A 15988-nucleotide genomic window follows, 5' to 3' on the forward strand; every position below is an offset into this window, starting at 1 on the left:
TTGTTGTAAAATCACTTTTTTTCCTAAAAAAACATAACTTCATTCTCCTACAATGTATCTCTGCACTTTTACCAGATCCTTTGCATGTGTGACATGATCTGGTCCATGGAAGCCACAGGAGGCATTTTTGAAAATTGAGTTACTATAAATTCTTACTTTTAATATACAAATATTAGGCTATCACACATATTGAAAACACCAAAGATCTAGCATGCTTGGTTCTAAAGTATGTCATGTCTATTTGTTTTATCAATGTATTTTATTGTTTTTTCACTCCATATTTTTGCCTTTACCTCAATTTCAAATTTGCTGCCTTTAGCCTCCATAGATCAGATCGTATCACATTTTGAGTTAAATGTTTTAAAAGTGTTGTTGATTCACAGGCCTTGCCGTTTGAGGCGAGCGATCACTCTCGCTCGCCACCGCTCGCCCAAACTCGATTTCTAGTGAGCGAATTTCCACTCACCATAGACACTAAATATCACTCGCTGCGAATCTCCCTATATCAGCCATCGAATCAATCAATTTAGCATTTAATCGATTCTGTGCCCCCTCAAAGCGAAGAAAGTCACAAATTTTAGCGCACGAAGCGAGCATTTCAACATAAATACCCTTTTAAGATCAAAACTCTACTTGATTATATACCCAAATAAATGATACCGGTATTTGTGAAAATTCGACCACTTGCCTAGCATCATGCTAGCGAGTGATGAACCACTCGCCTTTAAAATATAGACGGCAAGGCATGGATTCACAAATCTATAATTGGCCTAAAATACATGATGTGCTAGAATTGACAAGATATAATACATGTAATAAATCTAGCCCAAGAATTATGCGAGTAGACCACCCATTACAACTTCACACCTCTACAAATGTTAGAACCTGCACACAGGCTGAAGCTAAGTTCATAAGGTGAGCCTTAGACTATGCCATAGTCAAATTTTATTAAAAATATGTTATTATTAGTCATGATGAACCCATTTTGTTGAACTCAAAATTATACTGATGTTTATTAAAATTTAAGTATTCAATAGTAAAATGGTCATAAAGAGTTAAAAATATCAGATGATTAGTGACAATAAAAGTCACATTATCTTGCATAATTATAATGGCTCACTTTAATACTGAACAATTCTGATTTTGGAATCTACCAGTTTATTGATAGCGAACCCCGAAAATCCGACTATGGACTTTGAATTTTAAGCAGAACTTTACCCGGGACTTTGCTCTCTAAAAACACACTGTCAAGTACACTTGTTTATCAGTCCATTAACCACAAGTACTAAGCATTGTATAGTACAAGACGCGCTAGATGTTTGATGAGAGATTAACTTTCGTGTCAACACAAAAGCGCCGCAAATACCACAGACAGTTATGTACGGTGTATTTAGTGGTAATGGGCGGGCCCAGAAGATTTAAACCATAGTGAGATATGGGTGACCAATCACAAGGCAGATCCATTTAAAGATGCATTACATCATGGCCAATTTTAGTTAGGCCAGAAATTGGCCTAACTCTCCATAGAGTCCCGTGTTAAAAATCTTAACCGCAAGGCAAAGTCAGTAGTCCACTTGGGAAGCTAACAAACAGAGGGAGTGCGGTGACTGAAAAGATCCGATACAGATGTGAAAATCTATCAATTGCAAATCAATATAAATCAGAGTTTTATGCTTAAATGTAATAGCCAGAGTATGCAAAATGGGCAAGTGGACTACGGAGAAGTCTAGGTGAGCCTATGACCAAATTTAGTACATATACAGAGTGCTAAAAGCCCATATTTTTATCCCAATATGCCCAAAATTACTTTATGAACTTTTGCTTTCAGCATCACTTGCAAATTCATTTATGGATTGAAATTTACAGATGGCATAAAAGTTCTTCAGCAAGCAAAATGATTTTAAGAATCCTTTTCAGTGCATTAACACTCTGAACACTCCCATCAAAATTGGGCATGGTGTTCCAGAGATATGGCTATTTTTGTTTTGCTTAGAACATAGAAATTATGCAAAGAAAATTGTACATAATTTTCATTGGCTATCTCAAAGTCATATTTACCAATAAATGACTCATCATAAAACATTGCTTTTTAAGATGTTATCACTGTCAATGTTACACAAAATGTTCTTTTTTGACAAGACGTTGATTCACTAGTTCATTACGCATATCCTTTTTAACACAAGCTGGTGTAGCCATAAAAAATCTGGCTGCATATTCTTCCCAAGTACAAAGATCCTTATTGTTCGCCAAATCCTTTCCTATCTGCAGCGGTTCTTTCTTTACAAACACGTCAACCTCAAATCGTTCTGAAGACTTGACTTTTACAAACTTCCCTAAGTTGAGCGCATGAAGTTCACTGGCTGCTCTTTCGAACTGTTGTTTACCTAAACGCCGCATAAGCGAGAGGGCCCATTATTGTTCAGTGCAGTATTTGTGCAAACTGGTCCTTTCATTAGAAGGATAGCAGACATTATGGTTCTTGTTGTTATCACTGCATTCTTTTGTCTGAGACGCTTTGGAAAGCCCTGCAAGAAGATAAGAATCTTTGGGTAAACAAGCTGCAAGTTTGAAATGGAAGTATACAGGTTCATCTGTAAAAACAGCAGCCGTCAAACTCACAGGACCTTGTTATGGAAGCTTACATAACGATTGTAGGCTGCCGGGAACCAGTCCCAGTGAAATACTGCACAAAATCATCCATCACCATCCCAGCCAACACAAAACATTTTCAACATTATACTCAAAAGGTTGCCAGAAACCGTTTAAATGTTGGGTTATCATGGTTATATTTAGGGTATAAAATGTTTTAATTATAACATTCAAAACCATTTTTTGAAAACTTACTGCAAAATATTCTAATTCTTAAAAGGGTTGACAAAATATTTGGCAAAAATGTTTGCATAAAATATTTTAATACATACATTTAATGTTATAAAACATTTTTACCACAACCAAAACCCAAAATATAAGCTGCTTAAAATGTTTCAAAGCATTTTGTGTTTGCTGAGGTATTCCTATTCACTAGTCAGGAGTAGAAATATATTTTGTAGAAACAAGATAATGTAGCACTTTTCAATGACTTTTTAATAACTTTCAGATCCCTCAAACACTTCTTTTTTCATTCCCAATTCAACAGTTTTGGCAGAATTTTGAAAACCTGCCAACTTCCTGATGCCAACAAATCTGTGGATGTGACTGATCAAAACACATGAACCATAATATCACAATCCTTGGAAGATGTTTACTTGAGCCCACTTGCACTTCTCAATCAGAACCACAATTTGGGATAAAATCTTATCAATACAGGGACAATTTACAAGATGACTCTATGGATAATTGGATATATACATATGTAGCCTAATGTACAAAAAATACCATGTCAGAGAAAATATTTAAACATTCGCCACTGCGAATCATTGCATAACAAATCCATTTATTTCAGCTCTACCAACCTTGTAAAAAAATGTTTGTACAATTTTAACATAATTCTGAATCCTTTACTATTCCAATGCGATATAATTTTGTACAGAATGCATACACAATTGCAACTAGTCGTCAAAATTGCACCCTATCTTTGAATTTGAGGTGCAAATTATCATAATTTGGCATCCCTTTCGAAAATTATATCACAACAATCAAATTGTTTGAATAGTGATGTAATATAGTTAGGGCTGCTAAGAATACGCAATTGCGTTATTTGCGCCGCAATTTGCGTATTTTGGCTCCAATTGCGTTTTTTGACATTTTTGAAAAAATCTTTAAACAAAAAATTTTTTTTTAATTTTTTTTTTTTGCGATTTTTTAATTTTTTTTCGCGGATTTGGAGAGTCCCTGGACCTAACATCAAGTGCTTCCATCATTAAAAAAAAAAAAAAATTGGAAAAAAGATACAAAAAAATTACAAGTTTGTATCCAAATGGCACCAATTTGTAACTTGTGTTCACTTCAAAATCTATCTAAGATATAGACTTGTGTACAAAACCAAAGCATTTCTTTATCTTCAATAGACTATGCAGTGAACACAAGTTACAAATCGGTCCCATTTGGATACAAACTTGTAATTTTTTTGTATCTTTTTTCAATTTTAAAAATCAACCACAAATGATTGCAGTACCTCACTCTAGGTCAAGGGACTCTCTAAATCCATAAAAAAAAAAAATTTTTAACATAATTTTTATTTTATTTTATTTTTTTCAAATTTTTTTTTTTTTTTTTCAAAAATTTACCACTTTTTTTTTTTTTTAATATTTTTCTTTATTAGAACTTATGTTTTTTAACTCTTTAATTTTTTTTTTTTTTTTTATATTTTTTTTTTTTTTTTAAATTTTGCGTTTTTGGCGGAAATCGCGGATTTTTGCGTTTTTGGAAAATCGGGGTGCGTTTTTGGCCTCCAAAATCGCGTATTCTTAGCAGGCCTAAATATAGTGTAATTCTAAAGGCAACAATGCAACCATTTAGGCCAGAAAAAATTATTTGATTGTCCCCCTTCAAGGAGCAGTAGGGATTATTTTAGCTAAAACATTAATGAATAGTCCAAATAGGTGTGAATTTGGGTATTTCTCTACTGTATAAAAAAAATCCTGGAATTTCCAAAATTAAGGTTGGTATTCTTTTGTACAATAAAATAAATGAAAACACTTTTTCCAGATTCAGGGTTGGTCAGATGAGGATGATCAAACAATTTTTTTTTAGCCTTATCATAAGGCTTTGTACACTGTCTGAAAGTGCAAGAGGAAAGTTCTGAATTTAAAATATTTTACAATTATTACCTCTGTGGTTCATTAGTCTACAAATAAATTGAGGTTCATAATAGTTTAAAGGTCTTTGAGGATTAACAGCCTCGCCCCCATTTTTCTTCTTCAAAATTGTGATTTGGGCATATATATATAAGAAAGCAAACTTGTTCTCATTTATCCCAGTGAATTTTAATAACAGAGATATTTTTTGTTTAAATGGTGTGAACAAAAACATAATGAGTTGTGGTAACCACACCAGTAGTGTACGTACTATCCTATGGAGTTGTATACACATTTTTGTTGCTCATATCAAAACAGCTGGAGCAATAACTTAAAATTCAAATGGTTAAGGAATCGACATACTTTTGAGAAATAATGTAGGCAGTTAGAAATCAAAATTAATGTTCCACAATCCAGATATCGATAATGTAACATAACAGTGTTTTGTGGTACAAGATTCTCGAAAATTGTTCCCAAAAGCGGGCTAATAAAATTTAATCGGTACTGTTTTTGGTTCTTCCCCATGGCAACATTATTTCTTTGGTCGATTTGTAGTACAATACAAAAGGAGAAAACAATCACTCGGCGTAGTTTTACACGGAGGCGAATATTTGAAAAAAACTGCATGGAGCGTGTTTTTGATCTTGTGAACATGGTGCGTAAAAGCGATTTAAGCGAAGGATTTTCGACGGATTCTAAAAATTTGTATAAACACACAAAAATAATGTTAAGATACATCCATGCACCAACATTTGACTCACTGCGATATTTGATTGCTGAGAAACGCGGTTTTAGAGAACAACTTTATACGTCTTTTATACGTTTTTTATACGTTTCTTCGTGTAACCTTAACATGGTAATACATGTACTACCACGTACATCTTATCAAAGAGCAACTAGACAGACAAAATATGTCTAGTAAATAAAAACTGTTATGATTAATTCATCACTGATCACTGTAAACCACCAATTTGTTTATCACTCTAATTAATTATATAGACTCTGTAAAATGTAAATTCTAATGAAGAAACAATTCCAGGAAAACTAACCTATTTATTTACAAGTATAATACTGTTTAGATATATCATGAAAAATAAAATGGATATTTTATCAACAAGAATACATGTATATACCATACTGTTTTTAAAGTTTGTAAGCTGTAAAATGAGAATCCACTAATTAACCATCAAGCATGGTTTTTTTATTGTTTATTTTATAAAAATGGACATGGAGTCATATAAAAATGATTCCTTTCATCACAAGCTGACAGCACTAAGCAGAGCTAAGCACACAGTATATCAAATTTAAAATTGATGTCATATATCAATACACAGCTGATGACAACTAATTATCTTGCATATCGCCCAGCAGGTGTAGTGACAAAGTACTCCGGTCTAACAAACTGTTGCTGCACAAGCTCATCACGAAGACGCTGATTAACAACAGCTGGAGTGGGCATCCTGAACCTCGCACAATACTCATTCCATCCACAAAGATCTAAGTTTCTTTCAAGAGCTTCCTTAATCTCCACTGGTAACTTCTTGATAAACACATCGCTTACACGATTTCCTTTACCGTGAACTTTTACAAGAGCTCCTAAGTTGGACGCTTGAAGCGCACTGGCCGCTCGTAGAAATTGGCTTTTGACACAGTGTCGTACAGCTAATGGGCCATTTGTGTGGACAGCTTGGTATGTACAGACTGGTCCCTTAATGCGTAGAATGACAGACATTAGTGTTCTCGTTGTTATGATGCCAGTGCTCTTTTGCCGCTTTGGAGCTCCCTGCAATAAGACAGAATAATCCTTGCATATAAAAGATGAGTTGACTTGGCTGCATTAAATTTGAAGTATACATTCAGTCAAAATTACACGGGGCATTTGGATGTAATCTGATGTGCCCATTCCAAGGATTCAAACTAAAAATAAAATACACAATGTTCCTTTCATAATTGATCTTGCTTCAAATGTAACAATTTCACTACTTTAAGGTTATATTGAAGCCACTTTTAGTGTGTACACCACAATAGTAACAACACGACCTACATTTTTGGACAATTGCATTATCAGCATTTAATGTTATTGATGTGTTAATTCTTCCTGTAAAATGTCATGCATAACTTTTAATACACACTATGATTATGTACATATTTTACTTGCTTGTGCTCACTGAGTATATTCAGTTGGCAACCACAAATTCATTAATTCATAATTATACTGGTGACCACTTGGCCAGTACACACAAAAAACTATTTTATTATTTCAGATACTTTTGATCATCAGGGGGGTCGTTTGACCATCAGCGGGATTATAGGATTCTATTGATCAGGAGGTTCGACTTTGAGATTCTGTTGATCATCAGGTTCCTCAAGATTCTCTTTCCAATCATCAGGTGGATCGTTGAGAATCTCTAGATCAGGAGGTTCTTTGACATTTTCTTGATCATCAGGAGGTTCGTTGAGATTCTCTTGATCAGAATCATCTGGGGGATAATTGAGATTCTGTTGATCATGAGGTTCGGTTTCCGAAACCACAATTGGCATATCACTATTATCAGCTCTTGCATAACGTTGAGCAATTGCTTGGTGGTGATTTCTTGAAGAGACATGGGACATGATTGAAGATGTGCGATAACTATTAGTCCCTTTGTAAAACTGGTTTGATGATTTGCCTAATCCTTTCATCCCCGCGTCCCTGCACCAACTACAAAACATGACATCCTTAATTTCATCATGCACCAACCACGGATGAAGTTCCTTCCATTTGTTACTGAACCTTCTTTTGCGTCTATTCTTCTCATAAATCGCATCCCTTTCCTTCCGTTGGATACAAACACAAGCCTTGTCGAGCAACTGTAAAAGACAGAAAACATAAGTGACAGAAAACAGAAAAAAATTGTCTTGCGATTTAGGGAGTTGCACTTTTCAGTTGATTAGGGTGTAGGAGTTGAAGCATGTCACTTTTGTTGGGGTTAAAAATATTTGAAGCTGTTAGGTACCTCTCATTTGGTGTTGAGGCTACAATGTAACAGGGTGTTGACTTTGGGGTATGTTCTAATCTCATGATAGTACACTTAATATTTTAAATGTTTGGTCTCTTCATATTCACCTACAACCAATTTTTGCTTTTAATTACAACCGCATTAATTTTATAATTTTGCATTATCTTTTTCTTTGTTTAATCATTGTTTTTCTTTGCTTTTTGTACTTAATTTGTAGACACCTTCGTGCAAACTATTTTGGTGCATTTTATAAAAGTAATTGTTTGTTTAATTGATTGATTGAAAAGCAAAGTCACACTATAACCAATTTTTCACAAGAACCAGTTTTGAAATTTCACCAACTGATTTCAAGACTACAGACATTTGAGAAAGCTTTGCTAAATCTACTCAGCCACCATAATGTTCCTCATTTGACTGATATTTTTAAAAAGAAGCCTGTGCCTCCTTTTTAATTGTCACTCTATTTCACAATCTCATTTCAAATGCTTAATTTTAAACTGCCATTTTAGCAACACAAAGACAGGCACAAAGCAAGTTTTGTGTATACATAACAAATTGTATAAAACAACAGTACCAGACAGTAATGGACGGGCAATGCTTTGTTTGTTACACAAGATAAATTTTGAACCCTAACTACACAATTATGGTCTTTTAATATACTATTTAAATTCTGAGAGCAGTAACTCTGAAATCTGTAACTCGGTAACCCAATATGAAGTAGACATGCAACTCATTTTAAAACTCCAAAAAAGAAGCAACTCCTTAAATCCCAATACATGATAATAAATCTGTCTTTTCTGTCATTTATGGATTCCAGTATTTTATTGCTAGCAAAAAAAAAAAAAGACATCGGCATGCAGAATTTTAAGCCACCATGCACCCAAGTCAAAAACCTCTGGATGAAAAAAAAAAAGACATCGGCATGCAGAATTTTAAGCCACCATGCACCCAAGTCAAAAACCTCTGGATGAAGTTCAATGCATCGAAGCTACAGGTATAATTTGGGATTGGTTCCGAGAATCATTTCAAGGAGGGGAAGGAAATAAATTGACTTGTTTTCACCAATAAAAATACATCCAGAGGGGGTCAAAATAACCACAATAAAGGGGATCAACAGAACCATAATAAGGGAAGGGAATTTTTGTGGTCAAAATATTCATGAATACTCTGCAAAGGTAAATGACAATCCAAATTACCAGTATGTTTTACTGGGATGTAATTAACCAAAACAATTACCGTATTGTTTGTAATAAGCGCCCTGGGGGCGTTTATTGGAAAATTGTCAGTGAAAAAAGCTTAAAATTGTGTTCAATTTCCGATGGTGCTCCTATTAAAAGGAGGGATTTACACTATACATGATGGCGGCGCCCACAGAAAATGATATTTTCGTGGGGAATACAACAAAATTACACCTGTAAGTGCATGGAATTAGTGAAATTCGACCATAATTAGGCAATAAAATGGATGGGAGTTGAGTCATAATAGGTTTTGTCCATTCAATTTTGCGATCGTGACTGACATGACTGATGCAAGTTTTAAGCTTACCTACACGATATGTCATGGAAATGTTAGCATTTTTGTCAAATTTTCACAGAAAAATTGGAGGGGGGCGTTTATTAGAGGGGGAGCGTTTATTACAAACAATACGGTACTTGATTGGGCTGGGATCGTGCTGATTTACAGTTGAGACTATAATTGAAGTTGGAAAAACTAGTTCGCATCTGACAATTCTGTAAATCAAATTCCAGCACAGCCTATTGTTAATTGGTAAATATCGCATAACTAGGGCGACTTCCCAAGTTATGTGATACTAACCAATCACAGGCAGTGGGGAGTTAGTTTGACAGGTTCTGGGTTCATCAGACAACAACTAGTTTCTTTATTTCTGGATTTTATTATAGCTACTATTTGAGTATCACTACATCATACTTAATGAACATGGAGATAAACTGTGTGTGGGTAGCCATTAGTTTATTTTCTAAAAACAATCAATTATGTTACAAACAAGTGAAACAACCAAGTTAAAAATAATCCATATGGATCAACAATGAGCTATTCCAGATCAAATCCATACACCCCCTATGGTAGACATGATCCTGATCTCCCACACACAGGGTTGTTGATTGCAAATGGCATCACCTATTCAGTGAGGCTGGCATTTTCGGGCGGGGTAGCGGGTACCCGCCCAAGATTACATTACCCGGGTAGGAAATACCCTTCCCGGGTACCAAATTCAAAAAAAAAAAAAAATATATTTTTTCGGTTTTGTAGTGTCCCTAGACCTAGACCTAAATGCTAGGATCATTCATGGTTGACCTAAAAAAAAAAATAAAAAATTTCAAGATATTTTGTATTTTTAATATGAAAATTGATCATTTGTATTCATGTCATAGTCTATTAATGATGTCAAAATCCATTGAATTTGAATGCATTTTGAAATCATTAATAGACTATGACATGAATACAAAGTATCAATTTTCATATTAAAAAAATACAAAATATCTTGAATTTTTTTTTTTTTTTTTTTTTTTTAGGTCAACCATGAATGATCCTAGCATTTAAGTCTAGGACACTACAAAAACGAAATTGGTACCGGTTACCCGCCCGAAAAATCGCCAGGTACCCGGGTACAAAATTACCCGAAAATGCCAGGGTAGCCTATTTTTGAAGATTAAGATTGTGTCTTCCATAGGGGGTGTATGGATTTCAACCAAAATAACCCTAAACCACCACAGCCCAGTATAATACTGTAAGGGCACTTAGTGCCTACTAATCAATGTCATATCAACTTCTACCTTTGGGCTAAAATCCTCAGCTTTCTTGAAAGCACACACCAACAAAAAATGACTTATTCTAAAATTCCTATTTATTTCATTAAAAATATTACACTATTTGCTTTGATTTCTTCCAATGATTTCTACTTATGAAGAGGATTTGTAAAAAGGTCTTCAGCGACAAGTCCAAGTCGTATAAGCTCCTCTCGCAAGTTATGACTTATGCTGGCCGGAGTACGCATGTGAAACCGCATTGTATACTCAGTCAATGTACACAGGTATCTGTCATCCAATTCATCAGTAAGATGTTCGGGTAATTTTTCACAAAAACATCATTTACACCACCCCCTCTGGCGTGCACCCTCATTAATGTTCCTAGTTTGGCCTCTTGAAGTTTGTGCGCTGCATCCAGAAACTGCTTCTTCACAATGGTCCGGACAGGGTGTGGACCATTTTTGTGGACGGCTTTGGCAGTGCACACAGGACCTTTCATTGTGATAATAGCTGCCATTATATCCTTACATGATACACATGCCAGGTCGGTTTTCTTCCTACATCCCAAATTCTGACTACTCAAAGTAGCTCCCCGAAGAGCTCCCAGCCCCTGCAAAATTTGAACGAGAAAAAAAGTGCTTTGCATCAATCTAATATCTAAATTACCAGGTATTAGCACACCCTAATTAAAGATATGCTTACTTAAAAGGGCATTTCGTGATCCACAGCCTCATCCCCCCACTTTTCTCAAAAAAAGTTGAGATTTTTATATCACTGGAATACTCTGGCTACATAATGTTTATGTACAAAATATTTCTTGCAGATTAATCAGGCATGAGACTGCACTTTCCTAAAAAAAACTGAAAAAACTGAAAATGCGCGTGAAATTGGGCAAAAAGTACCCAAAACAGGCTGAAATTAAATAAAGTTGCGGAAATTTTGACCATAAAAAAAACTGAATTCAGTTTTTTACCTGAAAATTCTCATGCCTGATTAATTCGTTTTGCAAAGATATCATGAAATTTGAATTTCGTTCTGGTGCACCAGAACGAAATTACAACGTATTGTCTATGGAGCAGTGTAATACACATAATCATGCATAACTCGCAAACGCAAAATCGGAATCAACTGAAATTTTGGGAATATGCTTTTTTCGTGGATATGTACTGAAAAATGTCATAAAAAGAGGATGCTAGGATCACGAAATACTCCTTTAAGGAGAATAATTTGATTACTTTCTGAGAGAATTCAGTGTCAACAAAATAGTACTTTTACTTTTGTTAATGTGATGCACCACAAGCAAACTTGTTTCCCCATCCCTATGACATCCTTTACTTTCCAATTCCATGAATGTTGAAGAATATTGAACTTTCAATTGAGCATATCATGTATACAGGTCAGTCAACATCCGTTTTTCATTGCGATGTATTTGAATATAAGGAGAATATTTACTAAATATATTCAAGTTACTTTTAAAAATCAACACAACAAGATACAGTTTGAAATTGTTGTCACTAAGAGAGAGAAAAAGTAATATCAGTTAAGATTAACATAATAAGTGAGCACCTAAAGCCCATCCACATTGACTTGCCAAGTTCTATTTCTGATTTTGATTACATTGTATACACACATGTACATACTAATAGTTTATGAATGATTATGCTGGTCATGTTTGGCCCTTGGTTTTGATGTGTCTTTACCCACAGCAGCTGATAGGTGTATCCCATCATGCTCTGCACTATCATAGTAGAACTGCACATGCCATAGAAAGTGTACACAAAATCTCTCACTTCAACTTTCAATTACTCGCTTAAGTTATATCAGAGGACCTTGGACTTTTGTTTGAAAAAATATGATCTACATGTATAAAGTATTGTGAAACTATCCATAGCTCTAAATATCTAAGCGGCTCTTGTTGATATTTTGTATACATTTGCTATGGAGCAAGCAGATACACTGCAATGCATGATGGGATACTTCCTTTAGCTGCTGTGGTCTTAGTATTCATTCACATGCAGAGCTGAATGGAATAATTTATACCCAAGAAGCAGTAACATATAAACCAGGATTTTCCAGAGAGGCGGCCAATGTGTTTTTTAAGGGGGAAAGCTGCTGCAGCAATCAAGCTACTGCAGCAATCAAGCATATACTTTGATCAGCTCTTAATTGGCAGGAATTATTAGGCTTTCATCACTACGTCAAAAAGTAGACCCACGTTAACATGGTTAAGGGTGATATAGTTGACCTGTCTGGTCTATATTTTGCGTGATAGAAGAAAGAAGACAAAGTACAGGACTTCAATTAATAATTTGTAATAGCTCTGGCGAGATGTCACAAGACAATTCTCCAAATAAAAATATTGAAATTAATCCGTGATGTTATAAGGCCTGCCGATTTCAAGCTGATCAAACTGTAATGTAAACAAAGCTTGAAATTCCAAAGTTCTTCTTAAATTATAGCCCTCTTTCAGTCTGTCATCAGCTGTTATTTGATTTAGATTTTCATGAAAATTATCCTACAATAGCAAAGTTATACTGTAAAATGATAATAGAGAAAGCAATTAAGAACAGCATAAGGCTAATGAAAGTCGATTCCCAGTTTCCCGTTACCCTACTCCGCTCAAAACAATTTGCTGGCCAAATATTTCATTATTTTGAATAAAATGTTGATTTCTAACAAACTTTAACATACAAATAAATAATTGTGGTTTTAAATATATCATAAATCTATTTATGTTGATTTTCAGGGATTTTCTTTGCAGTAGGAGCATGGTATATGGTTAATAATGAATTATTAATGAATACCTACTCAATTGTCTGTCCCGCACTTTTGATCTGCTCTGATCTCATCCCGTAAAAATATTGTGAAACTTTTGATAATAGTTGTAGAATCACCTTCATGTGGTTGTACACTACATCTGTAAACTACAAACTGTGATTTATCACATGTATACATGGGTAGTTATTGGTTTACACCTGTAACAGATGCAATAATGAAATGGTATAAAATAATGAATAATGAATAATGAAATGGTCACCTACACAGTCATGAAAAATAATGTAACGGGAAACTGGGAATTGACTTTCATTAGCCTAAAGCTTTATACATGTACTTTATGTACACAAACGTTTGCAATATTGTGCTCATTTATCCCTACAGGTCACATCATTGTGGGTGGGTAACATTTATAATGTTAACCTGCTGTTGTGTATCTTCTACAGTTTGTCCACTCTGAAGTACAAAGTGACAACGCTCACGTATACAGCGTGTAAACAGTGCGCAGTACTGCGTCTCTGCTGAGGTATGCGTGCCTTCAAAGTCGGCACAATGTGTGCGTCCGCGTCGTTACTTTGTACTTCAGAGTAGACTGACTGTATTGACTAGACTACATTGATAGTTTTAATATCACAAGACTGATCTCTAAAGTTTGCCAATTATTCATGACCATTCATACCGTATTTCGTCAAATAAACGCCCCCAGGTACGTTACATTTTCCCAGGGGGGGGGCGTTTATTCAAGGTCAATTTTAGAACGATAATTCCCGTTAAAATCATTAGGTAAACTAAAAAACACACGCTAAAATGACAAACTATGAACTAGAAACACTGACTTCTGGCTCACTTCCAGGTTTCTGATCCAGATTTTCGCCAATTATTGACGCTATTATCGACCATGTGCGTAACTTGGTAAGTTTACTACACAAGATAGCATGGAAATATCAGCATTTTTGAAACATCTTGGTTGAAAAAAGTGGTGGGGGGCATTTATTTGGGGGGGGGGGGGCGACTATTAAGATTTGACGAAATACAGTATACTTTTTATAAATGTATATAGTTGTATACTGAAGCATACAATTCCTGATTTGTGCTGAAGTAAAATTCCAGATTTGTGTTGTTCCTTTGGGCCATTTAATTTTCCATTTGTGATGTTTGTATTTCTTTATGAAGGCTTGGGCTAACTAACAAGCCGAGGAAATGAATAAATCATGATTCGGTGGGGATACTATGTTTTCAACGACTAGCATTATCATTCCTTGAAATGGTCCTCCGGAACCATTCTCATTTCTACCAACTTTGGTTTCCATTTGCGAATGATACTAGCAGGTGGTCTCATGTTATACCGATATGTATACTCCTCAATTCGACAAAGATCCTGGTTCTGTATCAAGCCCTCTGACATTTCCGCTGGAGGCTTTTTGATAAAGATATATTGTGATGTTTGTCGCGTCTGAAGAGAAAACAGTGTGCCAAGATTGGCATCTTGTAATTTAGTAGCTGCATTCATAAATTGACCACTTGTGATATGTCGGAGCATCTTTGGACCATTGCTATTCATGGCTTGGTGAGAACATACGGGACCTGACATCAGTAAGATAGCTGACATGATACCTCTGGATGTCACCAGATTGCTGCGATAAAAAGTGCTCCCACGGCTACGGGGTGCAGATCGGTTAAGCATTCTCTGCAAAAGATAATATTTTAAACCTATCACAATAATCAAAAAGTAAAGATTTCATCTGAATGGTTCAGATGGAGTAAGGGGAACAAATCTGGTATTCACATTTTTCAAGTTTAGAAACATATGTGGAAAACGCAACAGTGCATATAGACTGGATCTATCTGTAAACCACAAACAAACATTTTAAAATGTAAAGACTCACAAAATGCAATTACTTGAACATATTTTTGCCTTTGGTACAACTTAACTCAAATGAACTAGGATGGTAACTTTGTAATTTCAACAATGTACCTAATATCAGTTTTTTAACAATCTATTTTAAAGCAAATATTTCGAGTTATAATGGCCTGCCAAGTTTCAACCATTTTTCAAGCTGACTGAATGACTTGCATGAAAATGGGAGTTATGAAAACTATGAGACTGAGTATGCATTCTCACATCTATTAGCAACATTTGTGTTTATTCCGACCTAACACAATAAAAACAAAAACTATAAAAACAACAGGAACAAGTCCTTAATTACTCAAATCACTTGAAGTAGTAAATGTGTACATAAATGACAAATGACAATGTAAATGTCCCTATAAATCACTATCCATGGATGTAAAATCAAACAGAACACTGCATTGTACTCAGTGTTTCACCCATCGTTAATACAACAGCTGAGTCACTGACAGTTCTTATTTTAAGCAGTTCATTTTTTAAAAGTCAAAAGAAGTACAATGTAGGAACGAGGAGGAACTGGTGGCGTCTACACTTCTGATCTATCAAGTAGTACATGTTTTCAGAGCTCTATTACATTCCAGGTTTATTCCTTGAAATGGTCTGGAGGAACCAATCCCAATTCCACCAACTTTGGTTTCCATTTGCGAATTATACTAGCAGGTGGCCTCATGTTATACCGCGTAGCATACTCTTCAATAAGACAAAGATCACGGTTCCGTCTCAATCCATCAGATATATGTGCTGGAGGCATTTTGACAAAGATGTGTTGTGCCGTGACGTTTTGAAAAAGAATACAGCGTA

At 35.1% G+C, this 15988-nt stretch overlaps 1 protein-coding gene across 18 annotated transcripts in view; it reads right to left on the minus strand.

The window, feature by feature from the left end:
• Positions 1–15988, minus strand: part of LOC140138075 (uncharacterized) — a 79680-nt gene that overhangs the window by 37252 nt on the left and 26440 nt on the right. For 2 of the 18 annotated variants that reach the window (XM_072159923.1, XM_072159924.1), the window contains exon 5: positions 6986–7586. The exons of 13 other annotated variants lie outside the window; for them this stretch is intronic. In XM_072159923.1, coding sequence (XP_072016024.1) covers positions 7053–7586 — 534 coding nt within the window. In that variant the 3' untranslated portion in view covers positions 6986–7052. Of the gene's footprint in view, positions 1–5837; positions 6520–6985; positions 7587–10393; positions 11114–14314; positions 14966–15988 lie in introns of those variants that run through there. 3 more of the 18 variants (XM_072159933.1, XM_072159943.1, XM_072159932.1) reach the window with 3 other exon arrangements.

Source organism: Amphiura filiformis, chromosome 17 (genome assembly GCF_039555335.1).
Source record: "Amphiura filiformis chromosome 17, Afil_fr2py, whole genome shotgun sequence".
In the NCBI taxonomy this organism is placed as follows: Eukaryota; Metazoa; Echinodermata; class Ophiuroidea; order Amphilepidida; family Amphiuridae; genus Amphiura; species Amphiura filiformis.